This window comes from Cherax quadricarinatus, chromosome 10 (assembly GCF_038502225.1).
Source record: "Cherax quadricarinatus isolate ZL_2023a chromosome 10, ASM3850222v1, whole genome shotgun sequence".
Classification (NCBI taxonomy): domain Eukaryota; kingdom Metazoa; phylum Arthropoda; class Malacostraca; order Decapoda; family Parastacidae; genus Cherax; species Cherax quadricarinatus.
The window spans coordinates 20,428,359-20,444,905 of record NC_091301.1 but is presented as its reverse complement, the minus strand read 5'-3'; the positions used below and the strand labels follow the sequence as shown (position 1 = coordinate 20,444,905).

Here is a 16,547-nt window from a genome sequence, read left to right as displayed (position 1 = left end):
GATTTGAATGTTATCAATGGAATTAACATGGGAAAGATCATGAGCTTGTTCTGCACTCTGAACTGTAATGATGCAGGCATCACTACGCAGAGCGTGAAAAAGATATATTTTGGCCAACGTGACGTAAAAGAGCATTACCAATACTGTGGTCAGAAAGATAATCAGTTGGAGATGTCATTTGTAGGGAAAAGAATATAGTTCACTGCGTACTTGTAAACGTGGTGCGTAAAGGAAATGGGTGTCGCGTAGGTCGTTTTCGGGTGAAATGAGCAGACATCGAAGAACTGTCGTCAGCAAATGATCTGGAACGTTTTGGTGTAGTACTGTGGGACGCCCGACCCAAGGAAGGTGGGTGATTTGAAAGCCATCGCACCAATTCGGGCAAGCCGGACGCATAGTTAAAGGCGTGCAAGAGACAGAGGCAGTAACAGAAATGGGAAGAGCCCTAGCACTTGGAGCAGATGACGGAGTGTCACCAGCAGAAGGTACAGGGGTATTGGAAGAGTCTAGAGACTGGTCCAGTAACAAAGCCCGACCAGAACAGGATGCAGGAACAGAAAGTGGCCTGGGAGGAGGAGGATACTCACAGAACGAAGACTCCATGATAGTGGGACGTCTTTCTTATTATTATTTTAAAGAAAATAAAAGAAAAAAAAAAAAAGGGGGACAGCGGAGGGACAGTCACTAGAAGGCATGAAAGGGCCGCAAGTTCCCCCTCTCATCCGAGAGGACCTCGAGCCCGCAAGTACTGCAGATGCAGCATGGAACCTGTGCCATACCCTACCCTTCATGCCAGTAAACAAGCGCTCCGGGATAGCAACCTCACATCTACCGAACCAGCTCGGCAGACAAATAGAGAGGGCGGTCAGAAATCCGCCACAAAGCACACCACAGCAAGTCAGGAAATCGGTTCCTGACTTGCGCTTCCAATTGACCCTACAAATGTTCGATAATATTTGGATCTGGCGTTTGTTGGGGCCAATCCAAGTGTTCTAATTCACTTTCATGCCCTTCATGACAATTCTGAATAGCTCCAGCGGAGTGAATTGGTGCATTATCGTCTTGGAAGATAGCGCCGCCAATAGGAAACGGTGTTTGTAACATGGGATGAACTTGCGTTAGCCCTACCATGCAGTACTAACGCCGGGCCAAGAGAATTCCACAATATCGTTCCCCAAGTCATCGCGGATTCGCCTCCATACTTCATGGTTATAAGTTTCTTTAGTCTGTCTCCAGACATAAACTAGTCCAGAAGTTGGGAAAAGTGTAAAGGAAGATTTGTCGAAATACATAACGTTCTTCCATTGGTCCAATATCCAATTCTTTTGGTCATTATACCATTCTCTGCGCTTTGCAGTATTTGCTTTTGAAAAGAAAGGTATTAGAAATTGCAGCCGTCCCAAAATATCCAGCTGCATGGAGCTCACTACGAACTGTTTTGGTTGAAACCTTGTTTGTAAGATGCTGATTTAGCTCTGCAATCACTTTTGCATCAATAGTCTTATGACATTTTGACACAATACACTTTAATACTCGACGGTCCCGGTCACCCAGCTTCTTTTTGCCTCCATTATTGCTTTTGTTGGAGCTTGTCTTATGATCATTGTGGAATGCAGACATGACCATAGAGACAACTGCTCTTGAAACATGGAACATTTCAGCAGTTTTGGTGACCGATACTCCAGCAATCCGCGCTCCAACAATGTGTCCTCTTTGGAAGTCTGTGAGGTCTGTTACTCTTGTTTCTGCTTCGTTCTGAAATGTATGAATAGGTGTGTATGAAAAGAACCACAAAAAAGGAACCTGTAACACATTTAAATTGGCTATTCAGGCATTCGACGGTTCGTCAGGTCGACAGTTCGACAGCTTAATCAGCGGGTGTTCATATTATTTTGAATGTGTGTGTGTGTGTGTGTGTGTGTGTGTGTGTGTGTGTGTGTGTGTGTGTGTGTGTGTGTGTGTGTATGTTTACTCACCTAGTTGTGGTTGCAGGGGTTGATTCATAGCTCCTGGCTCTTGTGCGTCTAAACAATGGAGTCAACAGCAGACTTAGTTCTCTTAGGCATCTCGTATACCTGTATACCTAGAGACAAGTATCAAAGCAGTAATGGTATTTAATATCAATAAGTTGATGAATATGACGCGTGTGCAACACCTGGGTATTGACTTTATCATTAAAGTCTCTGGTTGGTGAAGCTAATGACAGCTGCAACAACCAATCATGTAACAAGTGTTTATCAAACTAACTTCTCCCGTGGGATGACCTCGTCCTGAAGCAAACTGCGTAAAATCGTATTTTTTCTCGTTTGTTATCGGACTGTATTCCATACCGTATTGTGTACATTAACTACATGAAATAATTGTGATATATGAAATGACTAATATTTCTTTTTGGTGATGTAACAGTGCCCAGTAGGGGGCTCTACTAAAAACCCGCAGTTCAGATGGAACATGTAAAAAGCTTTTTATCGGTCTAGCCTTCACGCAAAGAATAAGTAACACCTGGCAGTCGCCAGTGGGTATATAACCTCCACTTACGCTGATTGAACCGTACTTCTTCAGCAGTTCAAATATGGTTAACATGATTTTCTGTTTGATAACTGTGTTATCGTTGGGGTCTGCGTCAGGTGAGTAATTTCAGTATAGCAGCACAACGTGTACATGACCTCAATGAACAACATGTTGTGAGTGCATGTGAATATGTGACGTTGTGATCCACATGGCTCTCCTTTGCCCCATCAGACGCCTCCCTCATCTTCGACGCAGATAACGTGAAGGTGACACCAGGAGAATCGCTGACTCTCTCTTGTGGAGTTAAGCAAGAATTTATTCTTTGTATCTGGGACCACGAAGATGGGAGGAGTGTCCAGGTACCTTAAATATTTATTGCATTGATTAAATAATATAAATGGAAAGTGATTTTAATATCAGTTTATAGAATGTTATTAAAAATCACAGAGTTCTCAGCCGTGTGGATGAGCATTCAGATATTTAGATAATGTTGATGTTATCTTTGGTTTCCATTGATTAGCTAAAGCTACGACTTGAGTATGTAGATATAATGTATTTATTTTTTTAATACATTTTACAAGAGAAAAAGTCTAGAACTAACTCTCTAGTAGTGTTGGTCATCATTAGAGTTGACAAGTGTTTGTAAACCCCTTTAGTCCAAGAATTAGCTTCTTTACTCCCAACAATTCCTCTCCAATCCCATACATTTTTATCCTCTCCTTCTATACCTCCTGATTACAGGGCAGCACTGAATCTCGTATATTTTGGGTACATGATTTTGGGCGTCATCACCACAACTGCCGCAAAATTATGGATATCCTCAATGTTTCAATTTTTAAACACTCAAGATTTACGTATTGTTGACAAAAAAGGCACAAATTGTTATCAAGCTTAATATATATAATTTTTCTGAGCTGTCCAATTACAATGGTGAAGTGCTGCAGAGTTCGGTCCAAATGCTGACACATTAAATAATATCTTATGATATTTTGTGCTTGTAACTGTACAATTTGCCTTTAAGTATGCAACTTTGTTTACACATAATAATAATAATAATAATAATAATAATAATAATAATAATAATAATAATAATAATAATAATAATAATAATAATAATAATAATAATAATAATAATAACTATTATTATTATTATTATTATTATTATTATTATTATTACTATTATTATTATTATTATAATTATTATTACTATTATTATTATTATTATTATTATTATTATTATTGTTTTTATTATTATTATTACTATTATTATTATTATTATTATTATTATTATTACTATTATTATTATTACTTTTACACTTAATATGCTTATAGAGAAGCGCTAAACCTGTAATGCTGATGCAGTACCTTGGGAATGGGAGAGAAAAGAGTTTGAGCTGAATAAGCGAAGGGTAGCTCCAATTCTTTGAATGAAGAACATATCAAGAACGTTCAGACACGCTCCCCAAGTCAAGATATTCGCTTCAATACCAAATATATGTAACAGTGTAGCCGTTCTATTTAGTATTGACTTCTGACGTTTTATTTTGCAAACTGTGTCGACGACACTGTTTGTCCCCCGACAACTTACTATCAGCTGTATAGTCTCATAATTTGCTACAAATTATGTAAAGTAAATTCATGACATTTAGAGAAATTACAAATAAATCATCATTATTATTATTATTTTTGATGACGCTTTCCTTCATTTTGAATAATGTTAAAGTAGGTCCATCTATGCTGGAAGGTAATCTTTGAATCTACAGTAGAACATACTTGATAATATTCTCATCGCCCTACTGAAGTTTCTCATCTCTGACTAATAAATTTTATTACCTCGTGAATGTAACTCAACCTTTGTGATAGAATATGAAAGGAAAATCTTCCTGCGTGATGTGTGTACTAAGTAAACGGTTCTTGTTCTAACTTTATATCAGGTTAGGTGCATAATGATGGTTGTATCTAAATTAGTTGAAAGAAATATGCATTGACAGGTTGTGAGGAATTTTGCGACTATAAACAGACGGTACATTATCTCGTAAATAATGATAGAGGGTGTATGTCCTTCCCATAATTACTTACAGGTTATAGAGTTTCTCATCACTGTAGTTGGAGACTCAGAATCATTTCGCCACAACTGCTGATGTAAAATGATACCTTCACAATAATCTTGACAGGCCAAGGATGTCCACAGTGGCTTTCACCCAGGGATGAGAGCACCGGAGGATCTCACAGACAACCAGTGCGGTATCGTCATCAACTCTGTTAGCGTTGAAGACTCCGGAAAGTGGACATGTAGAGTGTTTCTCACTAGCGGCGGGGAATTACGCAACACCAAGGTAGTCGAAGGTGAGTAGAAATATCTTTATCTTTTCTAGTAGATTTACAGATAGAGATCCGTGTACTTTATCAAGTGCCTCAGTTAACTTGTCACCGCGAGAAAGTTGAAAGATAGTTAGCCATTTTTGGTGGGTACGTAATTGTTAATGATTCGCACCAAGTAAATGATGAAATCAGAAGAATTGTGAAATAACTTGTAAAACTCTGATAACGCTCAAAGTATTTTGAAGTTTATGACACCCTAGCACTTAATTTATTATACTCAAGGGGAAGCGCTAAACCCATAACGGTCATACAGTATATGTTCTAACATATATTTCACGTTTTTACTTTAACATGATGATGCATCACCAGCATGTCACGATCCCTTCATAGTTGTGGGCAGCGAGTGCTTGTACTTCCACGAAGGTCACACGAACTGGTGAGTTAATGTGGAGCATCTTTACTTTACATCAGGCAGCTCTCCAGGCAGCAAGACGAGACTTGACTTTGAACCCTCACTGCCACCACATCAGTGTCATTATACTCCATTATATATCAACACCTATGCATTAGACACTATAGTGTTACACTGGTGCAGTCACAGTAGCGCCTCACAATACAATCACAATAACGTAGAAGATGCAACGCCTCTTACGTAGAAAACCTTATAGTGGGGCACCATCATAATATTCATCACTCAGTGTTTCTCTCGCACGTCATGTGATTTTTGCTCACCATGAGGCGGGCAAAAACGACATGGGTTCGAGTCCTCGGCTAGTCGCAGTGTTGTTATTGATACAATACCACTCGCTCGTCGTTACAATAATATATATACTGCTCGTGGAGGATAGTACACCAAACGAGGAGTAGAGTGAAATTAGCTCAGAGGCAAGGAGGCCTGGTCACAGACCGGGCCGCGGGGGCGTTGAACCCCGGAACTCTCTCCAGGTAAACTCCAGGTAAACTCCAGGCAACCACACCATCGTATGTCCTCGGATCACTGTAAAACACCTAGCTCTGCTGCGTGTGTGATTCTTGTAGGATTGAGTGGTCCAGTGGGTTAGAGCGTCATGTGATTTTCGCTCACCATGAGGCGGGCCAAAACGACATGGGTTCGAGTCCTCGGCTAGTCAGTGTTCTTACTGATTAAATACTACTCGTTCGTGGATACAATAATACACACACATATATATATATATATATATATATATATATATATATATATATATATATATATATATATATATATATATATATATGTCGTGCCGAATAGGCAGAACTTGCGATCTTGGCTTAAATAGCAACGTTCATCTTGCCATATAGGACAAGTGAAAATTTGTGTATGCAATAATTTCGCCAAAATCATTCTGAACCTAACGAAAAAAATATATTTGATTGTGTTTATTTAGTATTAAATTATTTTAAACGTATTTAAAATATATTTAGTTGGATTAGGCTTAAATAAATTGCGCTTGTTATAATAAGGTTAGGTAAGTTTTCTAAGTTTCTTTTGGTGCAAAATTATAAATTTTTACATCAACATTAATGAAAAAAATTTATCTTTAAACGTATAAGAGAAAATTTTAGAAAGGATTTAATTTTAAATGAGTTCTTGTTAATTGACCAGTTTTACATATTCGGCACGACACACACACACATATATATATATATATATACATATATATATATATATATATATATATATATATATATATATATATATATATATATATATATATATATATATATATATATATATATATATATATATATATATATATATATATATATATATATATATATATTTAAATAAAGGTAGAGAAGTTTCCATTGCATTTATGGATTTAGAAAAGGCATATGATAGAGTGGAAAGGGGAGCAATGTAGCAGAAGTTGCAAGTATATGGAATAGGTGGTAAGTTAGTAAATGCTGTAAAGAGTTTTTATGAGGATAGTGAGGCTCAGGTTAGGGTGTGTAGAAGAGAGGGAGACTACTTCCCAGTAAAAGTAGGTCTTAGACAGGGATGTGTAATGTCACCATGGTTGTTTAATATATTTATGGATGGGGTTGTAAAAGAAGTAAATGCTAGGGTGCTGGGGAGAGGGGTGGGATTAAATTATGGGGAATCAAATACAAAATGGAAGTTGACACAGTTACTTATCGCTGATAATATTGTGCTTTTGGGAGATTCTAAAGAAAACTTGTATAGGTTAGTGGACGAGTTTGGGAGCGTGTGTAAAGGGAGAAAGTTGAAAGTGAACAAAGATAAGAGTATGGAGATGAAGGTATCAAACGATTTAGATAAAGAAAAATTGGATATCACACTGGGAGGAGGAAGTATGGAAGAAGTGAATGTGTTCAGATATTTGTGAGTTGACTTGTCAGAGGATGGGTTTACGAAAGATGAAGTTAACCATAGAATTGATGAGGGAAAAAGGTGAGTGGTGCATAGAAGTATCTGTGGAGACAAAAAACGTTATTCATGGAGGCAAAGATGGGAATATACGAGAGTATAGTGGTACGACCATTCTTACATGGATGTGAAGCATTGGTTGTAAATGCTGCAGCAAGGAGGAGGCTGGAGGCAGTGGAGATGTGTCTAAGGACAATGTGTGGTGCAAATATTATACAGAGAATTCATAGTGTGGAAATTATGAGGAGGTGTCGAACTACTAAAATTATTAGTCAAAGGGCTGAAGAAGGGTTATTGAGGTGTTTTGGTCATTTAGAGAGACTGGAACAAAGTAGAATGACTTAAAAATCAAATAAATCTCCAGAGAAAGGAAGCGAGGTAGGGGTCGTCCTCGAAAAGGTTGGAGGGAGGGGGTAAAGAAAGTTTTATGGGCGAGGCTTGGACTTCCAGCAAGCGTGCGAGAGCGTGTTAGGAGTGAATGGATACGAATGTTTTTTGGGACCTGACGAGCTGCTGGAGTGTCAGCAGCGTAATATTTTGTAAGGGTATTCAGGGAAACCTGTTAGGCGGACTTGAGTCCTGGAAATGGGAAGTGCAATGCCTGCACTTTAAAGAAGGGGTTTGGGATATTGGCAGTTTGGAGGGATGTCTAAAGTGTCGTATTTGTGCGCCTCTGATAAGACAGTGATTATGTATGAGTGATGGTGAAAGTGTTGAATGATGATGAAAGTTTTTCTTTCTTTTTGGCTCACCCTGGCTCGGTGGGAGACTGCCATCGTGTTAATATATACATATACATATATATATATATATATATATATATATATATATATATATATATATATATATATATATATATATATATATATATATATATATATATATATATAAAATGTTCACAATGAATTGCTCACACACACTTAAACGAAGGTAGCTGGATAAAATCATATTAATATTATAGAAACAATGGTGTGCTTGTACTTCTAAAAATCTATGGTTACTTTGCACTTCTTATCCAAAAGCACAATACTCATTTATAAGAATGGGCCAATAGATGCTGCAGTGGTTTTATCAAAGCGTATCACAAAAAAAGCAATTACCTAATATTTTGCTAAAATTTATTTTCAACCAAATAACAAAGAAAAGCTCCAAATAATCTCATGAGACATACCAAGTAGATTTCTTTGTTTCAGGAAAAGTTATTATTGCTACGCTGACGGTGTAAAGCAAATAACGTATACCAGTACGCAATTGGCTCTGCACCGTGCATTAAAGTTTGCTGGAGAGAATCCACTCAGTTTACTATAGAAAAAAAGGCGTGAAAACTTCATTAAAGCTACGGTTCATTTCTGTGACAAACTTTTTCCCGTATATACTATGAGCTATAGTTTAACAAACAAAACTTAACATTTTATAGATAAGAGAACTTGAGTTCGAAACATTTTGTGCATCATACTTAATAAGAGAGGAGAACAATGTTTTGCTGAAAAGATTCATTTTGCATATGCACCATAATCATTTTTCTGATTTCACTGTCTTCAGGACTACTGCCAGAGACTACTGCAGGAGCCTCAGCAACTCACAGTACACCTCAGATCTGGCAACAGTGGACAGCTGTGAGCAACTTGGTGATATCTACCAACACGTCGTTATGGAGTGTAAGAATATGCTGTCTGCTATATTACGTATATTTCAAATGATAAAAATGTTTGCTTTTAAAATCACTCATAACTCTCATAAGGGTGGCTAATAATCATTAGCTATAGCAGTTTTATATGTTGATATAGATGAAATAAATTTAGTCCAAGTGTGTTATAATGATTCGAACAAATTTGTAAAACCACTCATCATTTTTAGCATCAGTTGTTTCAGCATATGGTATTCCATTTCTGATCCCACAGTCTGAGTAACTGCAAAATAAGTTACCAGTTTATAACCAATCAGTGTGATTAAAGACAACAAGGCTTAGTGAGCCCTGTTACACGTACTTTTAATGCTGTGCATGGAATCTGCAGTAATGGATTTAAATTAGATAAGTTTAGATTTAGAAAGGACATAGGAAAGTATTGGTTTGGAAATAGGGTAGTTGATGAGTGGAACAGTCTACCTAGTTGGGTTATTGAGGCTAGGACTTTGGGTAGTTTCAAATTTAGGTTGGATAAGTACTCTAATTTATGGGCCAACAGGCCTGCTGCAGTGTTCCTCCTTTCTTATGTTCTTATGTTCTTATGACTACTTTGAAGCAGAAGATACTGTTGCTAACGTAAAATTGCGTCCTCGTTTACCTGTCTCTTGCCTCTCAAACAGGCTGTCTTTATCTACCTTATCAGTTTATCTGATTATTCTGATGCAAACCTCTGCTCATTTTAAGTTGGATATGATATATGTCGTATACAGAGCCGACAGGACTTATCGTTGGAAACTAACCTCAGATATACCACATATATTATTCTGTTGATTTGATTCTCATGTGATATGCTTGGTATTATGCTTACCTTGAGATCCTTCTCCTTGAATGAGGTTTAGAGCCTTTGTCTCCCGTTCCTGCTTTTCTTTGCTCTTTCAAATTTTCATTATCTTGCACTCTCATTGACTGAACTCCAATAACGACTTGTCAAATCAGTCTCGAAGAATAGCCAGGTCCATTCGTAGCTTTCTCTTTTCTGTATTTACTCCCTTTAAAGTCAAACCTGACTCTCGCTCTTCAAGCATTTCATTCACATACACCAGTATTAGTACCGGTCCTGGTACCGAACTTAGAGGAAACCCAAGGCCACATAAACACACTTTTGACTTTTCTTCCTAGGCAATGCAAATTAACTTTTAAAGGGGTGGACCTGTAAGCCAGAAGAAGGTCTTGGTCATATGACCAAAAGCTGCAGTGGCGGGTCCTTATATGACTAAGACTCACGTCGTTCATATTGTCTGGTTCTATTGTTTTTAGGTATCTAACTCATTCAGTATTTTCTTCACCCGGTCTTCTCTTGAGTGTTTTGTGCCCAGTACTCGTTGATGTACTCCTCCTCATTGACTCTGCTGTACTTGTTTCCTCTGAGATTATCTCCATAAATCTTTTGTTCAGTTCCTCGCAGACGTCTGGTTATTTCTTCGGAACTCTCCTCCTTCCTTCCTCAGTCTCAATGACTCGTCCTTTACTGTTGTCTTTCTTTTGTTGTGACTGTACAACTTCAGCTCAAATCTGGCTTTCGATGCCATGTCATTCATAAATTATCACCCAGTCTCTATTTTCACACGTGTGCATATTCGTTTTTCTAGTTTCTGCAGTTCTTTAATTAATACTCGTATATCTTATACGTTCTCGAACTTTTAGCTTTTGCTTTTGTACATCTCAGAGTGAGCCATGAACTCTTTGCTCTAACCACTGCTTCTTGCATTTCTTGAAATGAATTTACCCTCTATAATTTTCAACTTAAATAAATAATCACAGTTGTTGTCTTTTCCTTCCAGCTCCCTTGCCCAAAGTACAGCATTCAAGAATTTTCTCATACCTTTCCATCCTCGGTTATGTCTCTCTTCTATCCATGCTTATTTCCAAAAAATATTCGAAACTCATATTCTCTCGTTTGAGTGTGTATGTATATATATATATATATATATATATATATATATATATATATATATATATGTGTGTGTGTGTGTGTGTGTGTGTGTGTGTGTGTGTGTGTGTGTGTGTGTGTGTGTGTGTGTGTGTGTGTACACTCATCTAATTGTGGTTGCAGGGGTCGAGTCATTGCTCCTGGGCTCCGCCTCTTCACTGGTCGCTGCTAGGTTACTCTCTCCCTGCTCCGTGAGCTTTATCATACCTCTTCCCAAAGCAATGTATGGATCCTGCTTCCACTAGATCACTTTCCAGACTATTCCACTCCCGGAAAACTCTATGACTGAAGACATACTTCCTAACATCCCTCTGACTCATTTGAGTCTTCATCTTCCAACTGTGACCCCTTGTTGCTGTGTCCCATTTCTGGAACATCCTGTCTCTGTCCACCTTGTCGATTCCTCACGGTATTTTATATATCGTTATCATGTCCTCCCTATCCTCCAGTGTCATCAGGTCGATTTCCTTGAACCTCTCCTCGTAGGATAAGCCCCTTAGCTCTGGGACTAGTCTCGTTGCAAACTTTTGAACTTTCTCTAATTTTCTGACGTGTTTGGCCAGGTGTGGGTTCCAAACTGGTGCTACATACTCGATTATGGGCCTGACGTACACGGAGTACTGAATCTTGAACACTTCGTTACTGAGGTATCGGAATACTATTCTTACGTTTTCCAGTCGCCCATATGCTGTAGCAGTTATCCGTTTGATGTGCGCCTCAGGAGATGTGCTCGGTATTATACTCACTCAAAGATCCTTTTCCTTGAGTGAGGTTTGCAGTCTTTGGCCATCTAACCTATACTCGGTCTGCGATCTTCTTTGCCCTTCCCCGATCTTCATGACTTTGCATTTGGCGGGGTTAAATTCGAGGAGCCAGTTGTTAGACCAGGCTTGCAGCCTCTCCAGGTCTCTTTGTAGTCCTGCCTGATCCTCTTCCGACTTAATTCTCCTCATTAACTTATCATCTACAAACAGGGACACTTCTGTATCTATCCTTCCCGTCATGTTATTCACATATACCAAAAATAGCACTGGTCCTAGGACTGACTCCTGTGGACCCCCGCTCGTCACAGGCACCCACTCTGACACCTCGTCACGTACCATGACTCGTTGTTGCCTCCCTGTCAGGTATTCTCTGATTCATTGCAGTGCCCTTCCTGTTATGCGTGCCTGATCATCTAGCTTTTGCACTAATCTCTTGTGAGGAACTGTGTCGAAGGCCTTCTTGTAAACTAAGAAAATGCAATCTACCCATCCCTCTCTCTGGTGTCATACTTCCATTATCTTGTCATAAAACTCCACTAGGTTTGTAACACATGAATTTCCTTCCCTGAATCTGTGCTGGTTGTCGTTTATAAGCTTGTTCCGTTCTAGGTGCTCCACCACTCTCCTGATAATTTTCTCCATTACTTTGCATACTATACACGTGAATGACACTGGTTTGTAATTTAGTGCCATGTGTCTGCGTCCTTTCTTAAAATGGGGCCACATTTGCCATCTTCCATACCTCAGGTATTAGTCCAGTTTCAATGGATGTGTTGAAAATTGTTGTTAGTAGCTCACACAGCATCTCTGCTCCCTTTCTAAGAACCCACTGAGAGATGTCCGGTCCCACCTCCTTTGATGTATCAAGTTCACTTAGCAGCTTTTTCACCTCCTCCTCGGTTGTGTGTGTGTTTCATTCAGCACTTGTTGGCATATCCATTGTTGGTGTAGCCCCATATTCTGACTTACCGGAGTCCTTTCTGTTTCCACTGTAAATACTTCCTTAAATCTCATGTTGAGCTCCTCACATACTTCTTGGAAGTTTCTTGTGAGCTCCCCACCTTCCTTTCTCAGCCTGATAACCTGGTCCTTAACTGTTGTCTTCCTCCTGGTGTGGCTATACAACAGCTTTGGGTCAGACTTGACTTTCGATGCTATGTCACTTTCGTACTGTCGCTGGGCCTTCCTCCTTATCTGTGCATACTCATTTCTGGCTCTTCGACTAGTCTCTATAATGTTCTGGGTCCTTTGTCTTCTGTATTTTTTCCATTCTTTAGAGCACTTAGTTCTTGCCTCCATACACCTTTGGGTAAACCATGGACTCGATCTGGTCTTTCCATTATTTGTGTTGCCCTTGGGAACAAACCTCTCCCCAGCCTCCTTGCATTTTGTTGTCATGTGGTCCATCATTTCGTTTACTCATTTTCCTACCAACTCGCTTTCCCACTGAAACTCTTCTAGGAAGTCCTCATGCCTGTGTAGCACCTCCTTTTGTAGTTTGGCTTTACCCATCCTACTCCTGTTACCCTCTCCACTTGCAACTCTGCATATTCAAAACTCAGGACCACGTGATCACTAGCTCCGAGGGGCCTTTCATATGCTATGTCCTCGATGTCCAAGCTGCTCAGGGTGAATACGAGATCCAGTCTTGCTGGTTCATCCTCACCTCTCTCTCTCTGTAGTAGTGACTTTAACATGTTGATGCATGAGGTTTCCCAGTACCACATCCATCATCTTGGCTCTCCATGTTTTGGCACCCCCATGTGGCTCCAGATTTTCCCAATCAATCTCCTTGTGACTGAAATCACCCATAACTAGTAACTTTGCTCTACCCGTGTGAGCCCTTTCACCAGCTTAGGTAGTATGTTCACCATTTCTCTGTTGCTCTCTTCATATTCTACTCTTCTCCTCCTGCAGTTTTGTGGTGGCTTGTACATCACTGCAATGACTGCTTTATGTCCCCCAGATTGAATTGTACCTGATTGAATTGTACCATTTCGTACATTCCTTCAATTTCCTCCAATCCCCATCGGCTTTTATTGAGCAGAGCAACTCCTCCTCCCCCTCTGCTCCCCTCTATCTTTCCTGAGGATCTGATATCTGGGTGGAAAGATTGCATCTGTTATTCTGGTGAGTTTCGTTATCCCATCCACATTCGCATACTAAACCTTCAACTTCCTTTCTAAAACTGTGGTCTGGAGAGAACGTTGGGGTTGGAGAAATAGGAGACCTGGGGGAGGACCATGGGGGGATTGCTGTGGGGTGGAGTTTGTGATGAGGGGCTAGGAGCAGTGGGTGCAGTGTGTGGGTTTTGGATCAGAGTGTTTGATTGCACTGGGGTTGCTATGGTTGAGGTCCTTCTGTAGGTGGTTCTGAGGGAGGTTGTATTTGCTCTTCCACCTGAGTCTGGGTTCTCCTGCTCATCTCTCTTTCCTCCTTGCATCTTTGTACCCTCTCTTTCAGTTTCTGCCTTCTTTTGTTTTGTCATGGTCTGGGTACACCCTCCAGTACATTGGAATGTCCCTTAGTCGTGCTTTCTCCTGCAGGAGCCTGTTTCAAGCCCATTCTGCCTTGAAGATCACTTTGACGGGTCAGTATTTTCTCCTTGCAAACCTCCCTATTCTCAGAAAATTTGTCAACTGGGTCATGTCGTCCTCTCTTATTGCTTTTATGATATTTTCAATCACTTTTTTCTCCTCTTGTTTTCTTGCTTCATAAGTTTCCCCTCCAACTTCCTCTAGCTCATAAACAAAAATCAACCTCTCCTTTTTATTCTCCCACTACATTTCCCTTTGCATTCCCCTGAGTCGATTCAGTTGCTCCCATTGCAACTCTTCGTCCTTCAATCTCTTGTCTATCTGATGTCCCTGTGCTCAGTGGTCTGTCATTTTTCCCTTCTCAGCTCTTCTTGGGCATTGCTATGGCATGTTAGGGCCTCTGCATATAGCTTAGTTTTTTCATTTCCTTTAGTCCCCTCATTTATTCCTGGTGTGCTCCTCGTCTTTTCCCGTCTTTTCCCACAGTGGTTTGATAGAGCCTCTGCATACAGATTAACTCTTTTGTTACCTACATTCTCCTCGTTTGTGACCAATGTGGCAGTTCCTGGTGTCATGCATGTACTGCTTTTTGGTTCTTTGGACTGTTTCAGCTTTTTTAGTTCCTCTACTAAGCTCTGTATCTTAGCTTCTGCTGCTGTGGTTCATAGCTCCCTTTTCTTGCTGTCTACAGCTGCACTGTTCCTCCCTTTTCATGAGTTTTTCCACCCAGTCTTCCTTCCCAGGCTCATCCACCAGTCCCCTGGTTCTCCATCCTGCTGCTTGGCAATCCATTTTTTTTATCTTTGTGCTTGTTTAGGTGTGTGGAGGTGTACGTTGGAGGAAGGGAGAGGGGGAGAGGGATAGAGAGTGGGAGGGGTAGACAGTGTCAGAGGGGGAGAGAGATGGGGAAGGATAGGGAAGTAAAAGGAGAGAGGGGGAAGGGAAGAGAGAGGAAAGGCAAGGGGGAGAGAGGAAGAAGTGTGTGTGTGTGTGTGTGTGTGTGTGTGTGTGTGTGTGTGTGTGTGTGTGTGTGTGTGTGTGTGTGTGTGTGTGTGTGTGTGTGTGTGAGTAGGTGTGTGTGTGTGGGAGGCAGAGGGAGGGAGAGGGAAGAGAGAGGTAGGGAGGGGGAGACGGAGGAAGGAGGAGGGAGAGAGGAGAAGGGGAGACAGTGGTGAAGGGGAAGAGAGATGGAGAGGGGGAAAAGAGGGGGGAAATACAGGAGAGGAGGAGGGAGAGGCAAAGGGGGAGAGAGAATGGAAGAAATAGGTGGAGGAAAAGAGGGAGAGGAGGGGAGAGAAAAGGAGAGTAAAAGAGAGAGAGGTGAGGAGGGTGTTGGGGAACAGGTGTGGGGGAGGGTGTTGGGGAACAGGTGTGGGGGAGAGTGTGTGTGTAGGAATGTGTGTGTGTGTATATGTGTGTGTGTGTGTGTGTGTGTGTGTGAGTGTGTGTATGTGTGTGTGTGGGCCTATATGAGTGTGGGTTTATTGAATGTGTGAAAAGTAGTGTGTGGGATTGTTAGGGTGTATGAGTGTGTAAGTGTGATTTGCGTGTTACACGTGGTTGTTGATAAGCGGTGCCACTCCTCCACACCCCTCATGTTCCCTGTCTTTCCTCAGGATCTGATATCCCATTGGAAAGATGGCATCTGTTATCATACCTGTGAGCTTGGTTTCTGTGATAGCTATGATGTCTGGTGATGCCTCTTTGACTCTTTCGTGCCACTCCTCCCACTTATTTGTTATTCCATCAGCGTTTGCAAACCATACCTTCAGTTTCCTCTCCAACACTGTATTTTGGGAGGTCTGTGAGGGTGGGAGACCTGGTAGTGTACTGTGGGATTCTATAGCTGAGTGTTGAGTGGGAGCTGTGAGTATGGATTGGAGTTTTTGTTGGGATGGTGTGATAGATTGTGGGGTTCTGGGGATGGTTCTATATGTGCTTGCTCTTGTTGCTCTGCCCTGCTCTGGTTGACCTCTGCTGATTCTGTCCTTGTCTCCCTCCCTAGCTCATTTTGCTTTTGTGTCCTCTCCCTCAGTGTGTCCTTCCCTCGCTCTCCTGAAGCCCATGAATAAACACTGACTTTGCCCTTTCCTCCTCCCATTGCCTTTCCTTCTGTGACTCTGATTCTTGTCTGTACATGGCCATTTTCTTCCTTGTTTTTTTTCCAGTAGCTCTTGGTAGCATGGTCGTGCCTCTGCATTTGACCTATCACTCTCTCCATCTGTGTCCAGCTGCTCTCCCCTTTCACTTCTTGACCCTGCTTGGCAGGCTGATATGACCTTATCGTAAGTTATATCTCCTTCCTTCCTGTTCGGCCTCCAAGCTTCATATGATGTGTCTTCTCTGGTCAGTACCCCTGTAACTCACTTCAGCCTGTTTACTTCAT

At 40.7% G+C, this 16,547-nt stretch overlaps 1 protein-coding gene across 1 annotated transcript in view; it reads left to right on the top strand.

Moving 5' to 3' along the window:
- Positions 1-2,484: 2,484 nt before the first annotated feature.
- Positions 2,485-16,547, top strand: part of LOC128687991 (uncharacterized) — a 15,805-nt gene continuing 1,742 nt past the window's right edge. Inside the window, exons 1-5 of the mRNA XM_070083694.1 lie at positions 2,485-2,627; positions 2,743-2,870; positions 4,686-4,857; positions 5,203-5,269; positions 8,786-8,901. Coding sequence (XP_069939795.1) covers positions 2,573-2,627; positions 2,743-2,870; positions 4,686-4,857; positions 5,203-5,269; positions 8,786-8,901 — 538 coding nt within the window. The 5' untranslated portion in view covers positions 2,485-2,572. The remainder of the gene's footprint in view (positions 2,628-2,742; positions 2,871-4,685; positions 4,858-5,202; positions 5,270-8,785; positions 8,902-16,547) is intronic.